The sequence below is a fragment of the Sciurus vulgaris genome (assembly GCF_902686455.1).
Source record: "Sciurus vulgaris genome assembly, chromosome: 10".
NCBI classification, from domain to species: Eukaryota; Metazoa; Chordata; class Mammalia; order Rodentia; family Sciuridae; genus Sciurus; species Sciurus vulgaris.
Window position 1 is genome coordinate 7,307,716 of NC_136470.1, and position 17,886 is coordinate 7,325,601.

General features: G+C 36.3%; 1 protein-coding gene across 4 annotated transcripts in view; it reads right to left on the minus strand.

Moving 5' to 3' along the window:
- The window catches only part of DYRK1A (dual specificity tyrosine phosphorylation regulated kinase 1A), a 138,305-nt gene that overhangs the window by 8,171 nt on the left and 112,248 nt on the right, over positions 1 to 17,886 (minus strand). For all 4 annotated transcript variants that reach the window (XM_079155998.1, XM_079156000.1, XM_079155997.1 and 1 more), the window contains 5 exons: positions 15,744 to 16,030; positions 12,823 to 12,969; positions 10,588 to 10,728; positions 593 to 899; positions 74 to 198 (listed from right to left, as the gene is read on the minus strand). In XM_079155998.1, coding sequence (XP_079012124.1) covers positions 74 to 198; positions 593 to 899; positions 10,588 to 10,728; positions 12,823 to 12,969; positions 15,744 to 16,030 — 1,007 coding nt within the window. The remainder of the gene's footprint in view (positions 1 to 73; positions 199 to 592; positions 900 to 10,587; positions 10,729 to 12,822; positions 12,970 to 15,743; positions 16,031 to 17,886) is intronic.

Genomic DNA, 17,886 nt, shown 5'->3' on the forward strand with positions numbered 1-17,886 from the left:
TCTAAAGGTACTTGGCATGCAATACTGCTAAACTTGAGCAGGACAGGTTAATGAGCCCCATGTGAGAGTGTACCTGGGGACTGTGCGTCTCACAGTCCATGGCCTGGACAGCAGCCGTGAAATGCCCGCCGCTGTGCCGATGCTGGTGCGTCGGGTCTGACCTGGCTCTCCCACTGTTGCTCGTCCCCGATGATCCACCTTTAATATCACAACACAGTATGACTTGTTAGTTTAACATTGATTCTGTTCAACAATGTATATCACAAGGTCACTGGATTCTCTGACTAAAACAAAGTTCTCTCACATTAACCACTGAATTAAATACAACCAAGTTTGGTTAGGTTCAGGGAAATTCCAAGCAAGTGGGCAAATCATACTTTTGTTTCCAATACCAGGCAGAGCATGAGATGCACAACCAAACTGTGGAGCTGAGGAAGGGATGAATGTACTACTAATTACATACAACAGATTCAGGTAAAGCAATTCAACCCAACCCGATTTACAAACTGTAACAAACATCTCAAAAGATTCCCACTTCGTAAAGAAAACGTGAAGTTCTTTGCTAGCCTAGCCCAATACTGAAAGAACAGACCTGAGCTCGACGACGTACTGGAGGTGGTGCCTGAAGACTGGGACTGCTCCATGGCAGGGCTTGTGGACACGCTATTACTGGTGTTTGTACCTTCGTCAGCTGTTTTCTTGAAAAAACTGTGCTGCAGGGCATAATAAGGTTGAATCCGAGTTTTGGGGTCATAATCAAGCATCCTTAAAATGAGGTCTTTGAACTTCAAGTAGTCAGCTACCGTATGACCCGACTCCCCAGCACGCCGCCCACCAGGTCCTCCTGTTTCTACTCCAAGAATATTATGAAGTTTACGGGTTCCTGGTGGTTTGTACTCCTGTAAGCGAAAAAAGATCAAAGACTTTATCTAAATGTGATGAAATGTGTAAAAGCCCACACAATTTAAAGGCAAGTATGTTTAAATATATTATGTGGAGGCATTTATTGTGAAGGATACTTTACCATCAGTTCCCCTGCCTTTTCATACATTACTATTTTGAAAGCACCGCAGTCAGAGAAATTCAACATAAATTTGAGACCAAAACTGACCATGAAGATCATCTAACCCTTGGGTCAGCAAACTACAGCTCAACCTAGAGTAGGTTTTCATTCTGCTCCAGTTAGAAATGTTCTATACATTTTTAAAGGTTATAAAAACAGGCAAACAAAAACATACAAGAATGTGCAACAGAGGCCCACAAAGCCCAAAACAAGGACTGCCACCCTGCACCGGGCACATGCAACAGGGAGTAGGAAGCCCTTTTCTGCTACTGCATCTGACAACTTGTGGCACTGCCTCCTAGCCGTAGCTCACTAAAGCTGTGACACTCACTCCAACTGTGCTTCAGGAAAGGCAGCCCTGATCTAATCCTACCTGCTCATAGGAGATAAATTAAAATGTGAATTACTAATGCCTCCTTTTAGAAAATGTTTAATAATAAATTACTTTTATTTTTAACATGTTGAGATTCTCTGAAAAAAAAACTTTTTTTAAAACAGCTAACAGTATAACCCTTAATGTTTCTATAAATATTTAATTGATCTAGAATACCAACCCTGGACTTTGGCTTCTAGCTACAATGTAGAAATTTATAAGATGCTTTTGTTCTACTCTAAAAGCAAGATGGAGTCAGATGATTTACAAAATTCCCCTTTTTGGGTCTGGGGATTGAACCCAGGGGTGCTTCACCACTGAGCTCTATCACCAGCATTTTTCACTTTTTGAGACAGCACCTAGCTAAGCTGCTGAGGCTGCCCTTGAGACTGCAATCCTCCTGTCTTGGCTCCCCGAATTGCTTAGATTATAGGCATGTGTCACCATACCTGGTCAAAATCACTGCTTTTAAAAATAAGAAGCTGGGTATGGGTACATGCCTGTAATCTCAGCTACTCTTAAGCTGAGGGAAGAAGACTGCAAGTTCAAGACCAGCTTGGGAATTTAGGGAGACCATCTCAAAATAAAATAAAAAGGTCTGGCAATATACCTCAGTGGCAGAGCACTTGTTAAGGCTGGGATTCGATCCCTAGTACTGAAAGGTGGGGAGTGGGGAGAGGGGGGCGGGAATCCAAATGAAAAGCTATCGGAGAACTGAGGGCCCCAAAGGAACCAGAAATAAGAAATAATAGAATTCTAAAAAATAAAAGCCTCTCCCAAGAGAGGAGAGACCTGCAGTGGGAGGAACAGCCACGGTGACACAGACATGAAGGGGAATCCATCCCTGTTCTGATTCAGCTTCTAACAGACACCTGTTGACAGGCAGGAGGAAGGGACAGGGCAGCAGAAAGAAGAGAGGCCTCTGGCACAAAGTTAGGTGTGGGGTCGGGTAGCACTGTATACAGAGATACCTTGCTTTAAGGAACATCGCAGGCAGTGGTGAACAGAATCTGAGTTGAATAAAGCCCAGATTCAGCTAAACAATAAGAAAGTTCGATTCAGATCCTAACTAACAGGAAGCCTGACAGAGTGAGAGGCATGTCTATTTATAATGGGAAATACGATTTATTTCTTCCTCAACTGTTCTCAAATACAGAAAGTTTGAGATATATAAAAAGTTACAGGTACAAAAAATAAAAGAAAGGAATCCATAATTAAGTGGTAAAAAGGTTAACAGGAGACCCACATTAACAAGTGGCCCAGTTGTTGAATTTGAAAGGGAGATATTTTAAATTAATGAATAGTTTACAGAATTTTGTTCAACAGGTAGACGACAGGTGTGGACAGATGGGGAATTTCATAAGAGAAAAACTTAAAGGAAGGAAAAAAAGGGGGGACAACCAAACATGGTGGCATATGTCTGTAATCCCAGCTACTAAGGAGGCTAAGGCAGGAGAATTGCCAAGTTCAAGGCCAGCCTAGGCAACTTAGACTTTCTCAAAATAACAAAATTAAAAGGGCTAAGGATGTAGCTCAGTGGTATAGTGCTCCTGGGTTTAACCTCCAGTGCAAGGAGAAAAAAAAAAAAAAAAAAAAAGACAAATAGAAATTCTAGACTTAAAATATCAGAAGTGAAGAATTTACTTAATGGCTTTAACAGCAGACCAAATTAAACATATATGTTAAACACACACACACACACACACACACACACACGAACCAGAAGAAAAAGCAAAAAGAAATTATCTAAACTTAAAACCCAAAAGAAAAAATAAGCCAGAGATCTCTAGGTAATAAGCTCTATAACACATATGTACTTGGAGAACCAAAAGAAAAACAGAATATTTGAAAAGATAATAATCTAAGGATTTTTGGTGAACTGATAAAAGAGATCAATACACAGACCCAAAAAACTGACTGAACTCTAAGGAGAATAAATGTAAGAAAAACACACGTAGGTACGTAACAGTCAAACGGCTGAAAACCAAATTAGAAAAATCCAAAGAGAAAATGTTAAAACCAGCCAGGAAGGAAGAGGGAGAAACACTGTAATCAGGCAAACAATAACCACTAACTTCTCTACATAAAAAACGTAATCCAGAAAACAATGTCATAAGATCTTCATTCTTCTGTTGAAAGGGGCAAGGGTGGGAGTAGGATGAAGGCCACTTTAGAACTCTACATGCATGGAAAATATTTTCCAGAAAAACTGAAGGTGAATAAAGATGTTTCAGATAATCAACTACCAAAGTTTATCATCAGTCATGACAAACAGGAAGCTAAGCCAGGCACAGTGGTACATGCCTATGATCCCAGGAGACTGAGGCAGGAGGACCAAAACTCCAGGCCAGCCTGGGCAACTTAGAGAGACCCTGTTTTAAAACAAAATATAAAGGACTGAGGGTAGAGCTCTGAGGTCCTTACATTGTACTTACTGCCCCCGCAACTTCCCCACCAGGCACGCACACGTGTACTTTCGCGCGCGCGCACACACACACACACAAATGAAGGAAAATAATACCGAATAGAAGCCAGAAACTGTTAGGAGTGAGGAATACCAGAAAGGACAAATATAAGGCTAAGCATAAGAGATCTACTATCTCTATTTTTAGTGTTTAAAAATGTTATTTTTAATGTTTAATTTAAATGGTCCATAATGTGTTGTGAGGCTTATAACATAAACAAAAGTAAAAATGACAAGTACACAAAAAAGTAGAAGTTACACAGAGCTATATGGTTATAACATTGTTTATCGAGTGATATTATGTGAAAGGAAAATGCTGTAAAAGCTGCATGTTCTAAGAGCAACATTAAAAATTATACACAGCAGCAGACTAAGAAAAAAGTTAATAAAGTACCAAAAAGTACTTAATAAGCACAAAAGGTGGTGAAAAAAGGAACAGAGACCAAGGAATATATAAAATAAAAAGAACACAAATAAGGTAAATCTTATACCCCATGAGGTAATTAAGCGAAATTATTATTCATGGTAAAAGAAACTATCGACCTAGATTAAAAAACTCGCCACTTCCATATGTTGCATAAAAAGTCACATCTTAAATATAAAAGAATGGACAGATTTAAAGTAAATGAAAAAATATATAAAATGTGAATAAAAAGAAAGCTGGCAGGCTTCAGTAATATTAAAGTAGACAAACTTTAATATCAAAGATATAGAGGGACATTTCAAAATAATAAAATGACCAATTTATTAGAAATCATAACAATATTTCATGAGTACACATCTATTTACAAAGTTTTGAACACCATGAAGCAATGAAAAGGGAAGCTATGACATTCAAAATTAATCACAGAAGATTAATTTGACACTGCTCACTCATTGACAGAATAAATATACATGCACAGAAACACACAGCAAGTTTATAAAAGATGTGAAGAAAAATATCAAACAACTTGACCTGTATCATACATATCTGTAGATCACAACAAAAACAAAATATAATTTTTGTCAAATGTACACAAAACATTCACCAAGAACAGAGAGCACATACGTGCTAGGCCACTAAACAAGTTTCGGTGATTGAACCCAGGGGCACTTAATCACTGGGCCACGTTTCCAGTCCTTTTTGAATTGTGAGACAGGGTCTCACTAAGTTGTTTAGGGCCTCAATAATTTGCTGAGGCTGTCTTTGAAACTGTGATTCTCCTACCTCAGCCTCCCAAGTTGCTGGGATATAGCCATTGGCCATTGTGTCTGGCATTCTACGTGAATTACAAAGGAGTAAAATCACGTTTTGTTATCACAGGGCCACAAACTAGATATCAATAAGAAGTCCAGAAATACCCTTAAATATTCCGAAATTATGTTAAAAAAAAATCTGTGGGTTCAAGAAGAAATCACAAGACGAAGAGTTCAAAACGAATAATAGTTGTAATATGTCAAAAGTTGCAGGATGCAGCTATAGCAGTGATTACAGGAAAATTTATATCATAAATACTATGAGAAGATAAGAAAGGAATCAATAATCTAAGCTTTGTCATTAAGAAACCAGAAAAAGAGCCAATTCAACTCAAAGTAAAAGACACAATAAAGAGCAAAAATGAACACAACAGAAACTAGACCAAGACTGGCAGGGGAAAGCGGGGTGGTGATGACTGTAAGTTGAAAGTTAATTATCTGGAAAGATTAATAAACTTGATAACTGGGACATTAACAATTAGTCCCCAGCAAGACTACTACATCACATATGATGAATATCAGGAATAAAAGACTACCAGTATAGATTCTCCAAAACTTTGGAAGATAAATATTATTAATTTTATATTAATAAATTCAACAACTGAAGAAAGTTTCCTGAAATACACAACTTTTAAAAACTAACTCAAAAACAAAAAGAAAATATGGATAGCCATATATTGATATACAAAAACATGAATTACAACTGATTACTGTCTAACAAAGAGGATGATAGCTTCTGATTTTACCAAAAAACACTATTAAACATTTATAAAAGAAAATAATGCCAACCTATCTTATACTATCCTCTCAGAAAATCAAGAAAGAACAATCATTTTGAAGCTACCATAATCCTGAGATCAAATCCTAATGACGAGAAATATAAATATTCAAAATGACATAGAAATAAAATTCCTTACCGACAGCAATGTAAAGAGAATTGTATATCAACACAAGCTGTGGTTTATCATGGGTTGACATTCCAAAAATAAACTGATGCATCTAACAATATACTAGAAGAAAAATCATATGTTCACCTCTATAAACACAGAAACACTGCATGACAAAATCCAATGCCCATTCATCATTTAATATCTAAAACAACTCTTAGACATAGAAAATAATCCTTCAACCTGATAAAGGGCATCTACAAAAAACTGTGCCAACCAACATCACACTTAATGTTGATGGCCGTATGGGAGCAGGGGACAGTGCTTGGTCTGCTCTCACCATTACTATTCAACATAAAGCTCTCTCAGTCAGTGTAATATTCCAAGAACAAGAAGAAACAGAATTGGGGGCGGCGGGGGTTTGGGGACTGACTTCATTCATAAAGGTTGTTGTAGCTGTTCAAGTAGAAAACTCTACATACAGAATTATCAACAACGACAAAACATTAGAACATGGGAATCTAGCAAGGTCTTAAAATACAAAATCAATATACAAATTCAACTGTCTTTCTGTGTACTGGTAATGAAAAATTAAAGAGGTATTTTAAAAACAATGCCATTTAAAACCATAAAAAAAATTAAAATCTTAGGAATAAATTGAACAAAATATGTGTGGGTTACATGCACTTTTAAAATCCACAAAGCACTGATGGGATAAACTAAAATCACACTTAAGAGGAGAGGTAATTCATGTTTACAAATTGGAAGACTTGATATCAAGATGCCCATTCTTGCAAATGGAAGCTCGATGCCACTCAAATCAAAACTCTAGTGGAATTTTTTGGTACAAATGTATGAGCTGATTTCTAAAAATTCGTATGTATATAAAAAGGATGGAAAATAGAAAATAAATAGTTTTGAAACAGAACTGTAGAGCTATAAGACTTACACTATTTGAATTCAGGGTCTATTAAAGGCTACAGTCATCAATACTGTGGTATAAGTTTAAAGATAGAGAAAGAAAAGAAAAAATTCAAATATGAACAAATAAAAGATAAGGCCATTTTGGACAAAAGTCCCAAATCAGATCAACAGGCAAAGAGAACTGTTTTCAACAAATGATGTTGACTTTAATTCCTTTACCTTACTTCATGCTCAAAAATTAATTCAAGATGAACATAGAATCCTAACCACAGAAGAAAGAATTTAAAAAAGAAAAAAGGAAATGTAAGAGAACATGAGAACATTTCACAAACTTGGGAATGGAAAAGATTGCTCAAGATCTAAAAAATACAGTTATTAGAAAAAATAGACAAATTTCAGGAGTTGCTTCTTATCCAAAGATAACATTCAGAAAAGGAATAAGCAATCCACAACCCAAGAAGACATACTGACATACATGTATGACAAACATCTCATACCCATCATACCTAAGGAACTCTTACAACTCAGGAATCAAACAGTCCAATAACAAATGGGCAAAAGACTAGAAAGACTCATCATAAAAGAAGATGTATGAGTGGTAAATAAGCCCATGAAAAGGTACATGAATCATGCAGAAATGCAAATACAAACCAGAATGGCTGAAACCCAGATTTGAAAGGATGAGGATGCCATGCACTGGAACCCTTACATACCATGGAGATATAAAGCAACATGACACTTTACAGAACTGTTTAGTGTCTTCTTATGAAGGTAAACCTACACATACCCCATGGTTCAGCAACTCTACTCTTAAGCAGTACCACAACAGAAATGAAACCATGGACAGAAAAGACTTACCTACACAGGAATGTTCTCAGTAGCCTCATTCATAAACAACCCAAATGTTTACTAACAGATGAAGACAGATAAAGTATTTTATTTGGTACTGGGGACTGAACCCAAGGGTGCTACATCCCTAGCCCTTTTAAAATTTTTTAAAATTAGAGACAGAGTCTTGTAGGGTTGCCCAGGCTAGTCTTGAACTTGCAATCCTCCTGCCTCAGCCTCCAGTCACTGGGATTACAGGCATGTGCCACAATTCCTGGCCTAATGACGACAGTCAATTCAATGAAATACTATGAAGCAACAAAATAAGTCCTGAGGCATGCCAATGTGAATGAATCCCCAAAATAATATTTTGATAAATGAAAGAAAACACAATAATAAAAACTGTAAGATTCTAATGTATATGAAGTTTGTTTATCTGACTATATGACAACAGAAATCATAAGTGGAATGATAGAAAAAGGTCAAGAAACAAATTTTGAGCTGGTGGAAACATTACATATCTTGTGTTAATAAGTGTACGTAAGCATTACACTTATATGTATCTTAGTGTATGTGAGCATTATACTTATATACTTCAACAAAACAGCATCATTTGCAGTCTTACTAAGTCATCTTTCTTGTCCAAATAAAGAAAATACAGTATGTATAGATTTCATTAATGGAAACATCTAATATGGGCTTTCTGAAACAAACAAACAAAAAAATCAATAAACTACACAAAGATAGCCAATTAGAGATGTGCACACTTCTGCCTCATAAAAATTCCTGGTGCATCCTTCATGATGTAATCATTTGAATATGGATTTGATTTTTTGTTGCAAAATTTACTTTTGTTAAAAGAAAAAGAGTTCATACTTGTTTTTTCTTAAACCAATTGCTAATAATAATAATAATAATCTAAAGTTAGTAGGTATTTAAGGCAGGCTAAGATACTTTCAATTTAAAGAAGAAAAATGATTAATCTATTTCTTTCGGAAATGCCCTCCCAATTAATTAGAATAACAATAGATAAAATCTGAAAAAACGGTAGGTGACAAACCATAGATATTTATCTGTGGTTTTATAAAGCAGAGACTTGAAAAATGAAATAGGCTAAATGTTCTATTTAGAAGGAAAAAAACAGTTAACAGTAAAAATATAAAGAAATGAGGAAGCAGCAGCTTGTATGGCAGAGAAAAAACATAAAGGAGGTTCATGTCCTTATGCTAATTCAAACTGGTAGAAACTACTTTGAATGCTAGTGAAACTAAGGAGGATTCTCAGCCTATACACCGGCTCAACAGGACAAGGGGCTGTGAATGATAAGCTATGTGGATAAAGGTAAAAGAGGGACTCAGGGGGTATGTCTGGTAACTTCCAACCCTTCCTTATGTGGAATAGGCTTAACTTAGCAATTGGTAAATAACACTGTCTGCCATTTTAGAAAACAAGGCAGAGTACAGTAAATCACAAGTCCACTGTGAAAGCAAGGATCACAGATACGTTTTTAAGTATTCTAAGAGTCATCTGATATTAGGACCCACAGCTAAGCAGAAGTGAGTCAGAACCACCATCATCTTCAGTTCACTGAAAATGACACCTGGTGGCAGCACCACTAAAATGCAAGGACAAAAAAATCAACTGACACTTATGTATGATGTGTCAAAATGCATTCCACTGCCATGTGTAACTAATTAGAACAAATAAGACATTTTAAAAATCAACTAAAATAAAAATAAAATCTCAAATGTTAAAAATGAAAATCTACAATCACAAAGTGACATGTGTATATAAGCATATTTAGTCACATATTTACACATTATATTCATTCAATATGAGGACTAAACTTAAGTTTACAATATGCATGGTAATTTACAGATATCTAGAACAAAAGTGTAAGTCAAGATGTAACACTGACATCGTTTATTCAATTAAATGAGATATAGTTTGAGTACCTGGAAAAAGTCCTCGAATATAAAACAATTGCTAAAACAAATGTAACATATTTAAAGCCTCACTTTGACTTTTTTTTTTGGTACCAGGGATTGAACCCAGAGGCGCTTAACCACCAAGCCACATCCCCAGTCCATTTTTATAGTTTATTAGAGACAAGGTCTCCCTGAGTTGCTGAGGCTAGGTCTGAACTCTCAATCCTCCTGCCTCAGCCTCCCAAGTCACTAGGATTACAGGCATGTACCACTGCACACAGCCTGAAATTCTTTATAGTGGCAATCTAAAATCTATCAAAGGACCCTCTAGTTAGTTCATATCCTTGAAAAATCACAAATTGCTTATGCCCAAAATAATCTTCTCACATATTCTACCAACTTTAGAAAACAAAACTGAAACCATTCACTGCAATTATGATTTCTGTTCACAGCTGTGGTGTTGTTAATTCACTGTGACTTCACTATATACCCAGGCTGTGAAAAATAAAGGTCAAATATATTGATTCTAGTATTGGAACAAAGCGTGGTCATTTGGTCAGCTGTCTCCAAATGCATGCATACAGTTTTTTCAGGGCCGTGTGCTTGTGAGGCAAGCACTCTACCAACTAAACTATATCCCCAGCTCGTGCATAGAGTTTTTAAGAAATGAAGCCAGAAAAGAAATTCTGATGATCAGGCAAGCACATTGGTCCACACAGATAGTTCAGGCCAAACTATGTTAAACTTCTGAACAAAATACCTATAAAATCAATAAAGATGTTGACTCTTCTAACACTGAACTGAAAAGAGCTATAAAGTGACAGAGGGAGGGGGAAGGGAGGGAAGAGGGAAGAAACCCCACAAAAACTGCATCCCTATTTTACCCGTTTTCCATCTTTGGTCTTCTTTAAGTTCCAAGTGCCATCTGGCAACTTCTCAAAGAACTTCCTTGCTTTTGGTGCTTGGTCAAGAATATGAGCAGGTGGAATACCCAGAACTTCCACTATTTTATTCATCTGATCTACCTGTATTAAAAAGAAAAATAAATTACAGACTTTTTACCTCTTCTCATCAATTCACTCATAAATAAGTAAACTGAGCATCTCATATCTGTCAGACACTCTTCTGGACACTGAATATACAATAATGACCAAACAGAATCAAAGTCCCTACCCTCCTGGAGCCAAACACTCCACAGCAGGGAAGGCAGACAATTAACCAACACATGGATTTATAATTTGCAGTGTGTTAGGTAGTCCTGGATACAATGAACACTAAGAAAGAATGGAAATTTTAGTTTCCATTTTTGGAGAATTTTAAATATCAATAAAAATCTCACAGGCTTAATAAAGTATGGACCCAATAAAAGTATTTAAGTACAAGCTTATTCATCAAATACTGAGCATCTATTATCCGCTAGAAACCATGCTCGGGAATAGAATACAGCAGTAAACAAAAATCTTTCAAAAAGTTTATTTTAGAGTGGGGAGAGACTAACAATAAACCAATGGATATCTCTCAGTATCCTCAGGGGATTGGTTCCAGGCAGGGGAGTCCCATCCCTACCCTGGCAACTCAAATTCATGAATGCTCAAATCTCTATATAAATGATATAGTATTTGCACAGAACCTATGCACATCCTCCCATATACTTGAAATCATCTCTAGCTTACTTGATTCCTAATACAATGTAGATGTTTTATACAGTATAAATAGTTATGCATATTGTTTAAGGAAACGTGGCAAGAAAAAAAACCTATACATGTTCAGTATGGACACAATTTTTTTTTCCCAAATATTTTTCACCTTCAGTTGGTTAGTCCATATCCTTATATGGACCTACAAATATGAAGGGCACACAGTAATTAAATACACACTACCAGATGATAATAAGCAGTACAGAAGATATTAAAAGAGAATAGGAAGAAAGGGTGCTGCACTCTGAACAGGGTATTATACAAGCTTTCACTGAGAAGGTGATATGAGAGCACTGGTTTACAGTTGGCAAGGGAAGGAGTCAAGTACTACCTATAAGAAAGACTTTCAGGCCCAGAGGAGCACATGTAAAGGGGCTGGCATGGGCCTGTGGCTGGTATTTTCAAGGGACCACAGAGAAGTGTGCTGGACCAGAGAGAGAAGCGAGGAGGGGAGAAAAGACAGTGAAGAGATACTGTATTGGAAAGATGTATGAACTCTTCAAAGGACTCTGGCGTTTTTCAAGGGACCCTCATACTATTTAAGTCCAAGAAAGTTACTAATTTGCAGGGTACTATTACTTATATTAAAACAAAAATAAATCCTGAGGTAGTTGGTGTCAAGGAGTAGCTCACTAGCTGAAGTTGAAATAGTTAAAAAGAGGATGGAAAGGTAGAGTTTCTGACACTACCATGAACAACTATAAAATCTAGCACAAGTCATTTGCCTCTTGCCTTTTTTCATTTGTAAGTCAATGTTCAGATCAAGATCCACAATGATCAACTTTTACTTAGAACTAACACAAAAAACTCCACACATGGATAGTAGTGAAAGCGCAATTCTTCGGACTGCAGCAGTCCATGGCTTCTCTCTTGCACTCCCAGCTACTGCTTCTGATCTCCAAAAATCTCCTAGGAACACAGAAAGAAAACCTATGCACTGCAGACTTGTAGACTATGTAGCCCTAAACTTTATATAATCCTAGTTTACCCTAAATTATTTGGACGGTTTATCTATCAACCCTGGTGGTCACTATTCTTTAGTTCTATATCAGAGTCTCAAAATTTAGAGTCATGTTTACTCCATTTTTCAGGACGGCCCTCATTCCTTCATTATCTTATTTAAGCTTTCTGCCATTATATTTAGGACTGGTAAAACTGAACAGGGTGCTAATACTTTCTAGTCTAACTCATTGTTCTCCTTCATTAATAGATAAAATATTCTAATTACCATCTCATAATTCTAAACTCACCATTATATGACAACTCACAAGCATGAATGGAGTACATGAAGTAATTTCAAAATTGCCCTCACAATTGAATGACTACACAGGTACATAGATGTCTTCCCCTGAAAACAACTTTCAGATTGTACTGCCATGGATGCAAACAGAATTAGAACTGTTAAAGTAATAAATCATATACCTCATTGGCACCACTGAACAGAGGTTCTCCAGTGTGCATTTCAACCAAAATACACCCAAGGGACCACATGTCGATAGCAAGATCATAAGGCATTCCCAATAGCACCTCTGGAGACCGATAAAAGCGACTCTGAATATACTGGTATATCTGAAACATATTTCAAAATAGCATTAGTTCAATATGAATTCTGTTTATAGTTATGGTCAATACTAGATTAAGAACACTGATTTTATATTAAAAGAAAACAACAAACTTTGAAAATTGATTAAAGAATTAAACACTTCAAAGGACTGGATAATCCAAATGTGAAATGCAAAATACATAAAAATTTGGCCCTTTCATGTAGTCCACTTCTAAATGTTAATTAAGATAAATCTTAAAACAAATAATCACACCTCATTAGGAAATAACTTGGGAGTAACACATTTCCCTATCAAATATTCCTTCCTGTTGTGGCTGGCACCTGGGTTAACTATTACCCTCATAAATTGTATTTAAATTAATCTAAACAATGTATTTCAGCATTAAAAGTCATATAACGCTCAAGTACAATGAAACTTAAAATTCAGACATTTGTACTCCACTGTCTTGCAGATATAATGCTGTTTTTTAAAAGATTCAACTGCAAGTGTTTCTGACTAATCACTTCTTTACTGTGCCCTCTCCACCTCGATTCAAGACTTCATAGAGAAAGAAAATCTTGAAGTGGACTATTTTCTCTGAAATAATCTAAGAATATCTTCAGAGACCAACTCAATGCACTGAAATCATTGAAAATTTGTAACTGGACATATTAAAGCAAAGAAACTTGTTTAAAGAGAGAAACAAAATTCTAACTGAACTTCTTAATACTGTGGCCATGAAAATGAAAGCTCATCAACTCTCCTGTGTCTCCCACTAAGAACTGCAGCCAAGTCTTCAAGAACAATTTCAAGCCTCCACAGGCAGGTCAAGCAATCTTAAGGCATTCTGAGAAGAAAGCCTAACACACAAAATTGGGAAGAAGTATAGGCTGATCACTCCAAAATCTGAAACACGACCCTCAGAAGTTTAAGATTTTGGAGCATTTCAGATTTCATATTTTTGAATTAAGATTATGCTCAGACTGCAAATACTCCATAAGCAAAAAGACAAGTCTGAAATACTTCTGGTCCCAAGCATTTCAAATAAGGGATATTCAACCTGTACTATATTTCCAAGTTTTTATAAGCCAGTACCATTGCTGACCCCTAAACTCCCTACTATGGAGATGATCTCATTTCACAGTTTATTGCAAGAAAGTCTGTCACCTACTCATCCAATTTGTTCAAAGCAGTGGTTCTTTCACCTGTATGTTTGGGCATCAAAATCTCATGAGGAATTTTCCTTGAAATACACATGCCCTACCTTCTGACTCTGATGAATAGATCCAGGGGCAGGGCCACCCGCATGTATCTTGGAAATGACTTCCATGCAACACCAAAACATGTGAATAGTAAAAACTTACTGATATTAGGACAGAACCTGAGACTTGGTTTAAACAGGGTGGGGGAGACTTCTCAGTTTAAAATCTACTGAAAGTACTCTCAAAATAGGCATATGTTTTCACTCCTAATATACATTACCAGAATTAACTGTATCTCTTGATTTTTTTTCAGAGGCATTTGAAACTGCAAATGCTACTTCCAATTTTTAAAAAATTATTTCAACAATAGCTTTACAGCCAGGCATAGTAGTGCACGCCTATTATTCCCAGATACTCTGGAGGCTGAGGCAAGGTGATCACAAGTTCAGAGCCAGCCTGGGCCATTTACTAAGACACTGTTCAAAAAAAAAAAAAATCAAAAAGGCTGGGGATGTAGCTCAGCAGTAGACCACTCTTGGGCTCAATCTCTAGTAAGGGGGGTGAGGGGATTTATAGTTTAGCTACTGTAAGATAATTTACAAAAATAACAAAAAGAGGGGCTGGGTTGTAGGTCAGTGGTGGAGTGTATGACTCACATGTGTGAGGTACAAGGTTTGATCCTCAGCACCACATAAAAATAAAATAAAGACATTGTGTCCATCTATAACTAAAAAAAAAGTATTAAAAAAATTTAAAAAGAGTTCTATTTTAACTGACTATAAACCTCTGTAATTGTACTAACTTGCTTTATTTAAAACCCTGAGAAAAGTTTTGCAGGACAGGAAATCTCACTAACTTACAGTAGGAAAATTTTGCTTTCCTAAATCAGTTACACTTAAGTCTGTTTATTACTACAGACATGTCTGTTTTTAACAGTGTGAAAAGAACCACTTTGGACACGTGAATTTATTTATATTATCATCTCGTGGGGAAGAGAGGGTAAAATTCAAACATTTATTAAAACAATCATGTTCAACAACTGTGATTTCTACACGATAGTACCCTAACTAACGCAAGGATCACGGCATTTGTTTTTACCTAGCAGTTTTTGAGGGAAAAAAAAATTAACCTTGGTATGATTTAGAGAGATGTACTGTTACGAAAATTCAAGCCACTGTACTACAATTCTCCCAAAATTTACACTAAAACCTCCATCTGGGAATATACCTAGAATACCTAATATTCACTTTTATTTCTTACTCTCTTAGCACACATATGATCTTAAATATGTCTACTTTGAAAAATCAGTATCTTCTAATCTATTGCTGAGATTTTAAAGAGAGATCAATGCAAGGTGACTCAAGTGCTACATTTTAAAGATGAATAGCCATCCTATAATTGCCTTCAAACTATGAACACATTATTAACAACATTTTAGTATCTACCTATTCTGCTCTAAGTCTTTTTTTTTTTTTTTTTTGGCAGTACTGGGGATCAAACTCAGGGCCTTGTGCTTGCAAGGCAAGCACCCCACCAGCTGAGCTATCTCCCCAGCCCTGTAAATCTATTTTAAATAAACAAGTCCTGAGATACTTACCCTCTGCCCCAACTGACAAGAACTGCCAAAGTCAACGATCTTGATTGCACTGCGTTTGGGGTTACAAAGAAGGATATTCTCAGGTTTTAGGTCACAGTGAATGATACTAAGTTCTGGAGTCGCAAGGAAAAGCAGCGCAGTGCACATCTGTTGCGCAAATTTTCGTGTGAGGTTCAAAGACACCCCTCGGAAATTGGTGTTCCTTAACAAGTCATAGAGGTTGTAGGACAGCATTTCAAAAACTAAACAGAGATGGTTTCGAAACATAAAGTGGCGTTTCAAATGCACTGAAAGAGAAAAAAGTTTAATTTTCAATTATACGCATTCACAAAATGAGAGTAACCTACAGACATGTACTCTTAACATATGACATCACAGTGTCAAATGCAAAGTGAAAACCAAGAGAGCACAGCACAGTTTTTTAGTTAAGAAAGATTATACAAGTTGCTTTTCTGCTAAATAGGTATAATGTCTATCAATACACGATGTGTGATAAAAAGTACCACCAAAGTCCCTTGTTCAAAAAAATGTAAGTTGGATCTAAAAATCTAAACAATAAATTAAAAAACAGTCCTGAGGATGCATCAGTAAAGTTATCATGATCTAGAAAAGAAACCACTTTTTAATTTCTGGAAGCCTTAACTCAGAACTTCCACCTTTTGCAGTTTTCTCTTTTGAAAATGCTATACTTGGCAGAGCTCTCTATTGGCTTTGATAAATAAATACAACATGTGTGTTTGCTAGTAATTTTCATAACAATTGTCAAAGTACTCAGGCTAATGCAGAAAGTATTTAAAAATCATGCTTTTTAAGGTACTGGGAGCCCACAATCAGGGGATTTGATTATGTTCATGAAATTGATAAAAGGGAAATCTTGTTTAAGACTGGAAGGTTGGGGAAAATATCAAAATAAAGCTCAGCCACAAGAAGAAACTATGAGTAGGCCTAAAATTGGGGAAATGGTACAGAGCACATGACGTGAAACCACTCAGGTGATCATCTAAGAAGGCTTAATAATCACTAAAATGCTTCAAAGATGGTGCTTAGGTATTAACACTGACTTCACATCAGATGAGATTATTCAATATAATAAAGTGCTGCCTTTAGCTATAAACAGTCTTACGTATACCAGATTGAGCACCTGTTACTCAACTGGAATGACATAAAACAACCATCTGCCAAGGCCACTTCACTTTGGTCTTATAGTATCACGAAAGCAGGTTTCTCTACAGATTGACCCTGAATAACTGTCAGTATTCACTATCTTGTCACTGAGAACTACACATACATTGTGTTTTCCTGGTAGTAGTCCTAGGCTGCCTGCCAGTATTGCTTTTGGTCTAAAATTGGGCTAAGTAGGGCTGGGGTTGTGGCTCCGTGGTAGAGTGCCCATCTAGCATGTCTGAGACACTGGATTCAATTCTCAGCACCACAGATAAATAAAATAAAAATAAAGGTCCATCAACAACAACAACAAAAAAGATTTTTTAAACGTGCTATAAAAAAAATAAAATTGGCCAAGTAACAGTGAAACTTCTACATGGTATTTACCTAAGTCTATAGCACTGCAAACACAAAAAAGAAACCTTAAAGGTTACATAAGAATGCATAACATCATGAATTCTTAGTCATGGTTCACAAGTTTGAAACTACAAACAACCCCATGACACTTCACAGACATGGCCGATGCGTGGATTTTTAATCTCCAGGTTAAGCAGTAATGCAAAAGATAAGTGATGTCAGAATTCCAATGTGATTACAAAAATCCCTGTGAGAAACTCTGTGATTACAATGTTCTTCCAATGAAAAATCTACTCACTTCACTTGATCTCACAATTCATAACTCAATTACTGAGTACCTACAATGTGCTAAGCACTAAAACCACTGTCAAGAAAAGTTCAAACATAGTTTTTCAGTTTTTTAAACTGGGTTTGTGGGAGAAGGCAGGGTTGGCAAAACTTTGTTCTAGATCCAAATTAGATTTTCTCTTAATCAGACGAGGGCAGGTAACAAATAACCCAAATAAGAAGTTATGCTATTTAAGGGACAGAGGGTTAGGGAAAGGTTAATCAATGGATACTAAGTTATTTTAAGAGAAGAAAAAAGTTCTGCTGTATTATTACACAGTACAGTGATTATAAA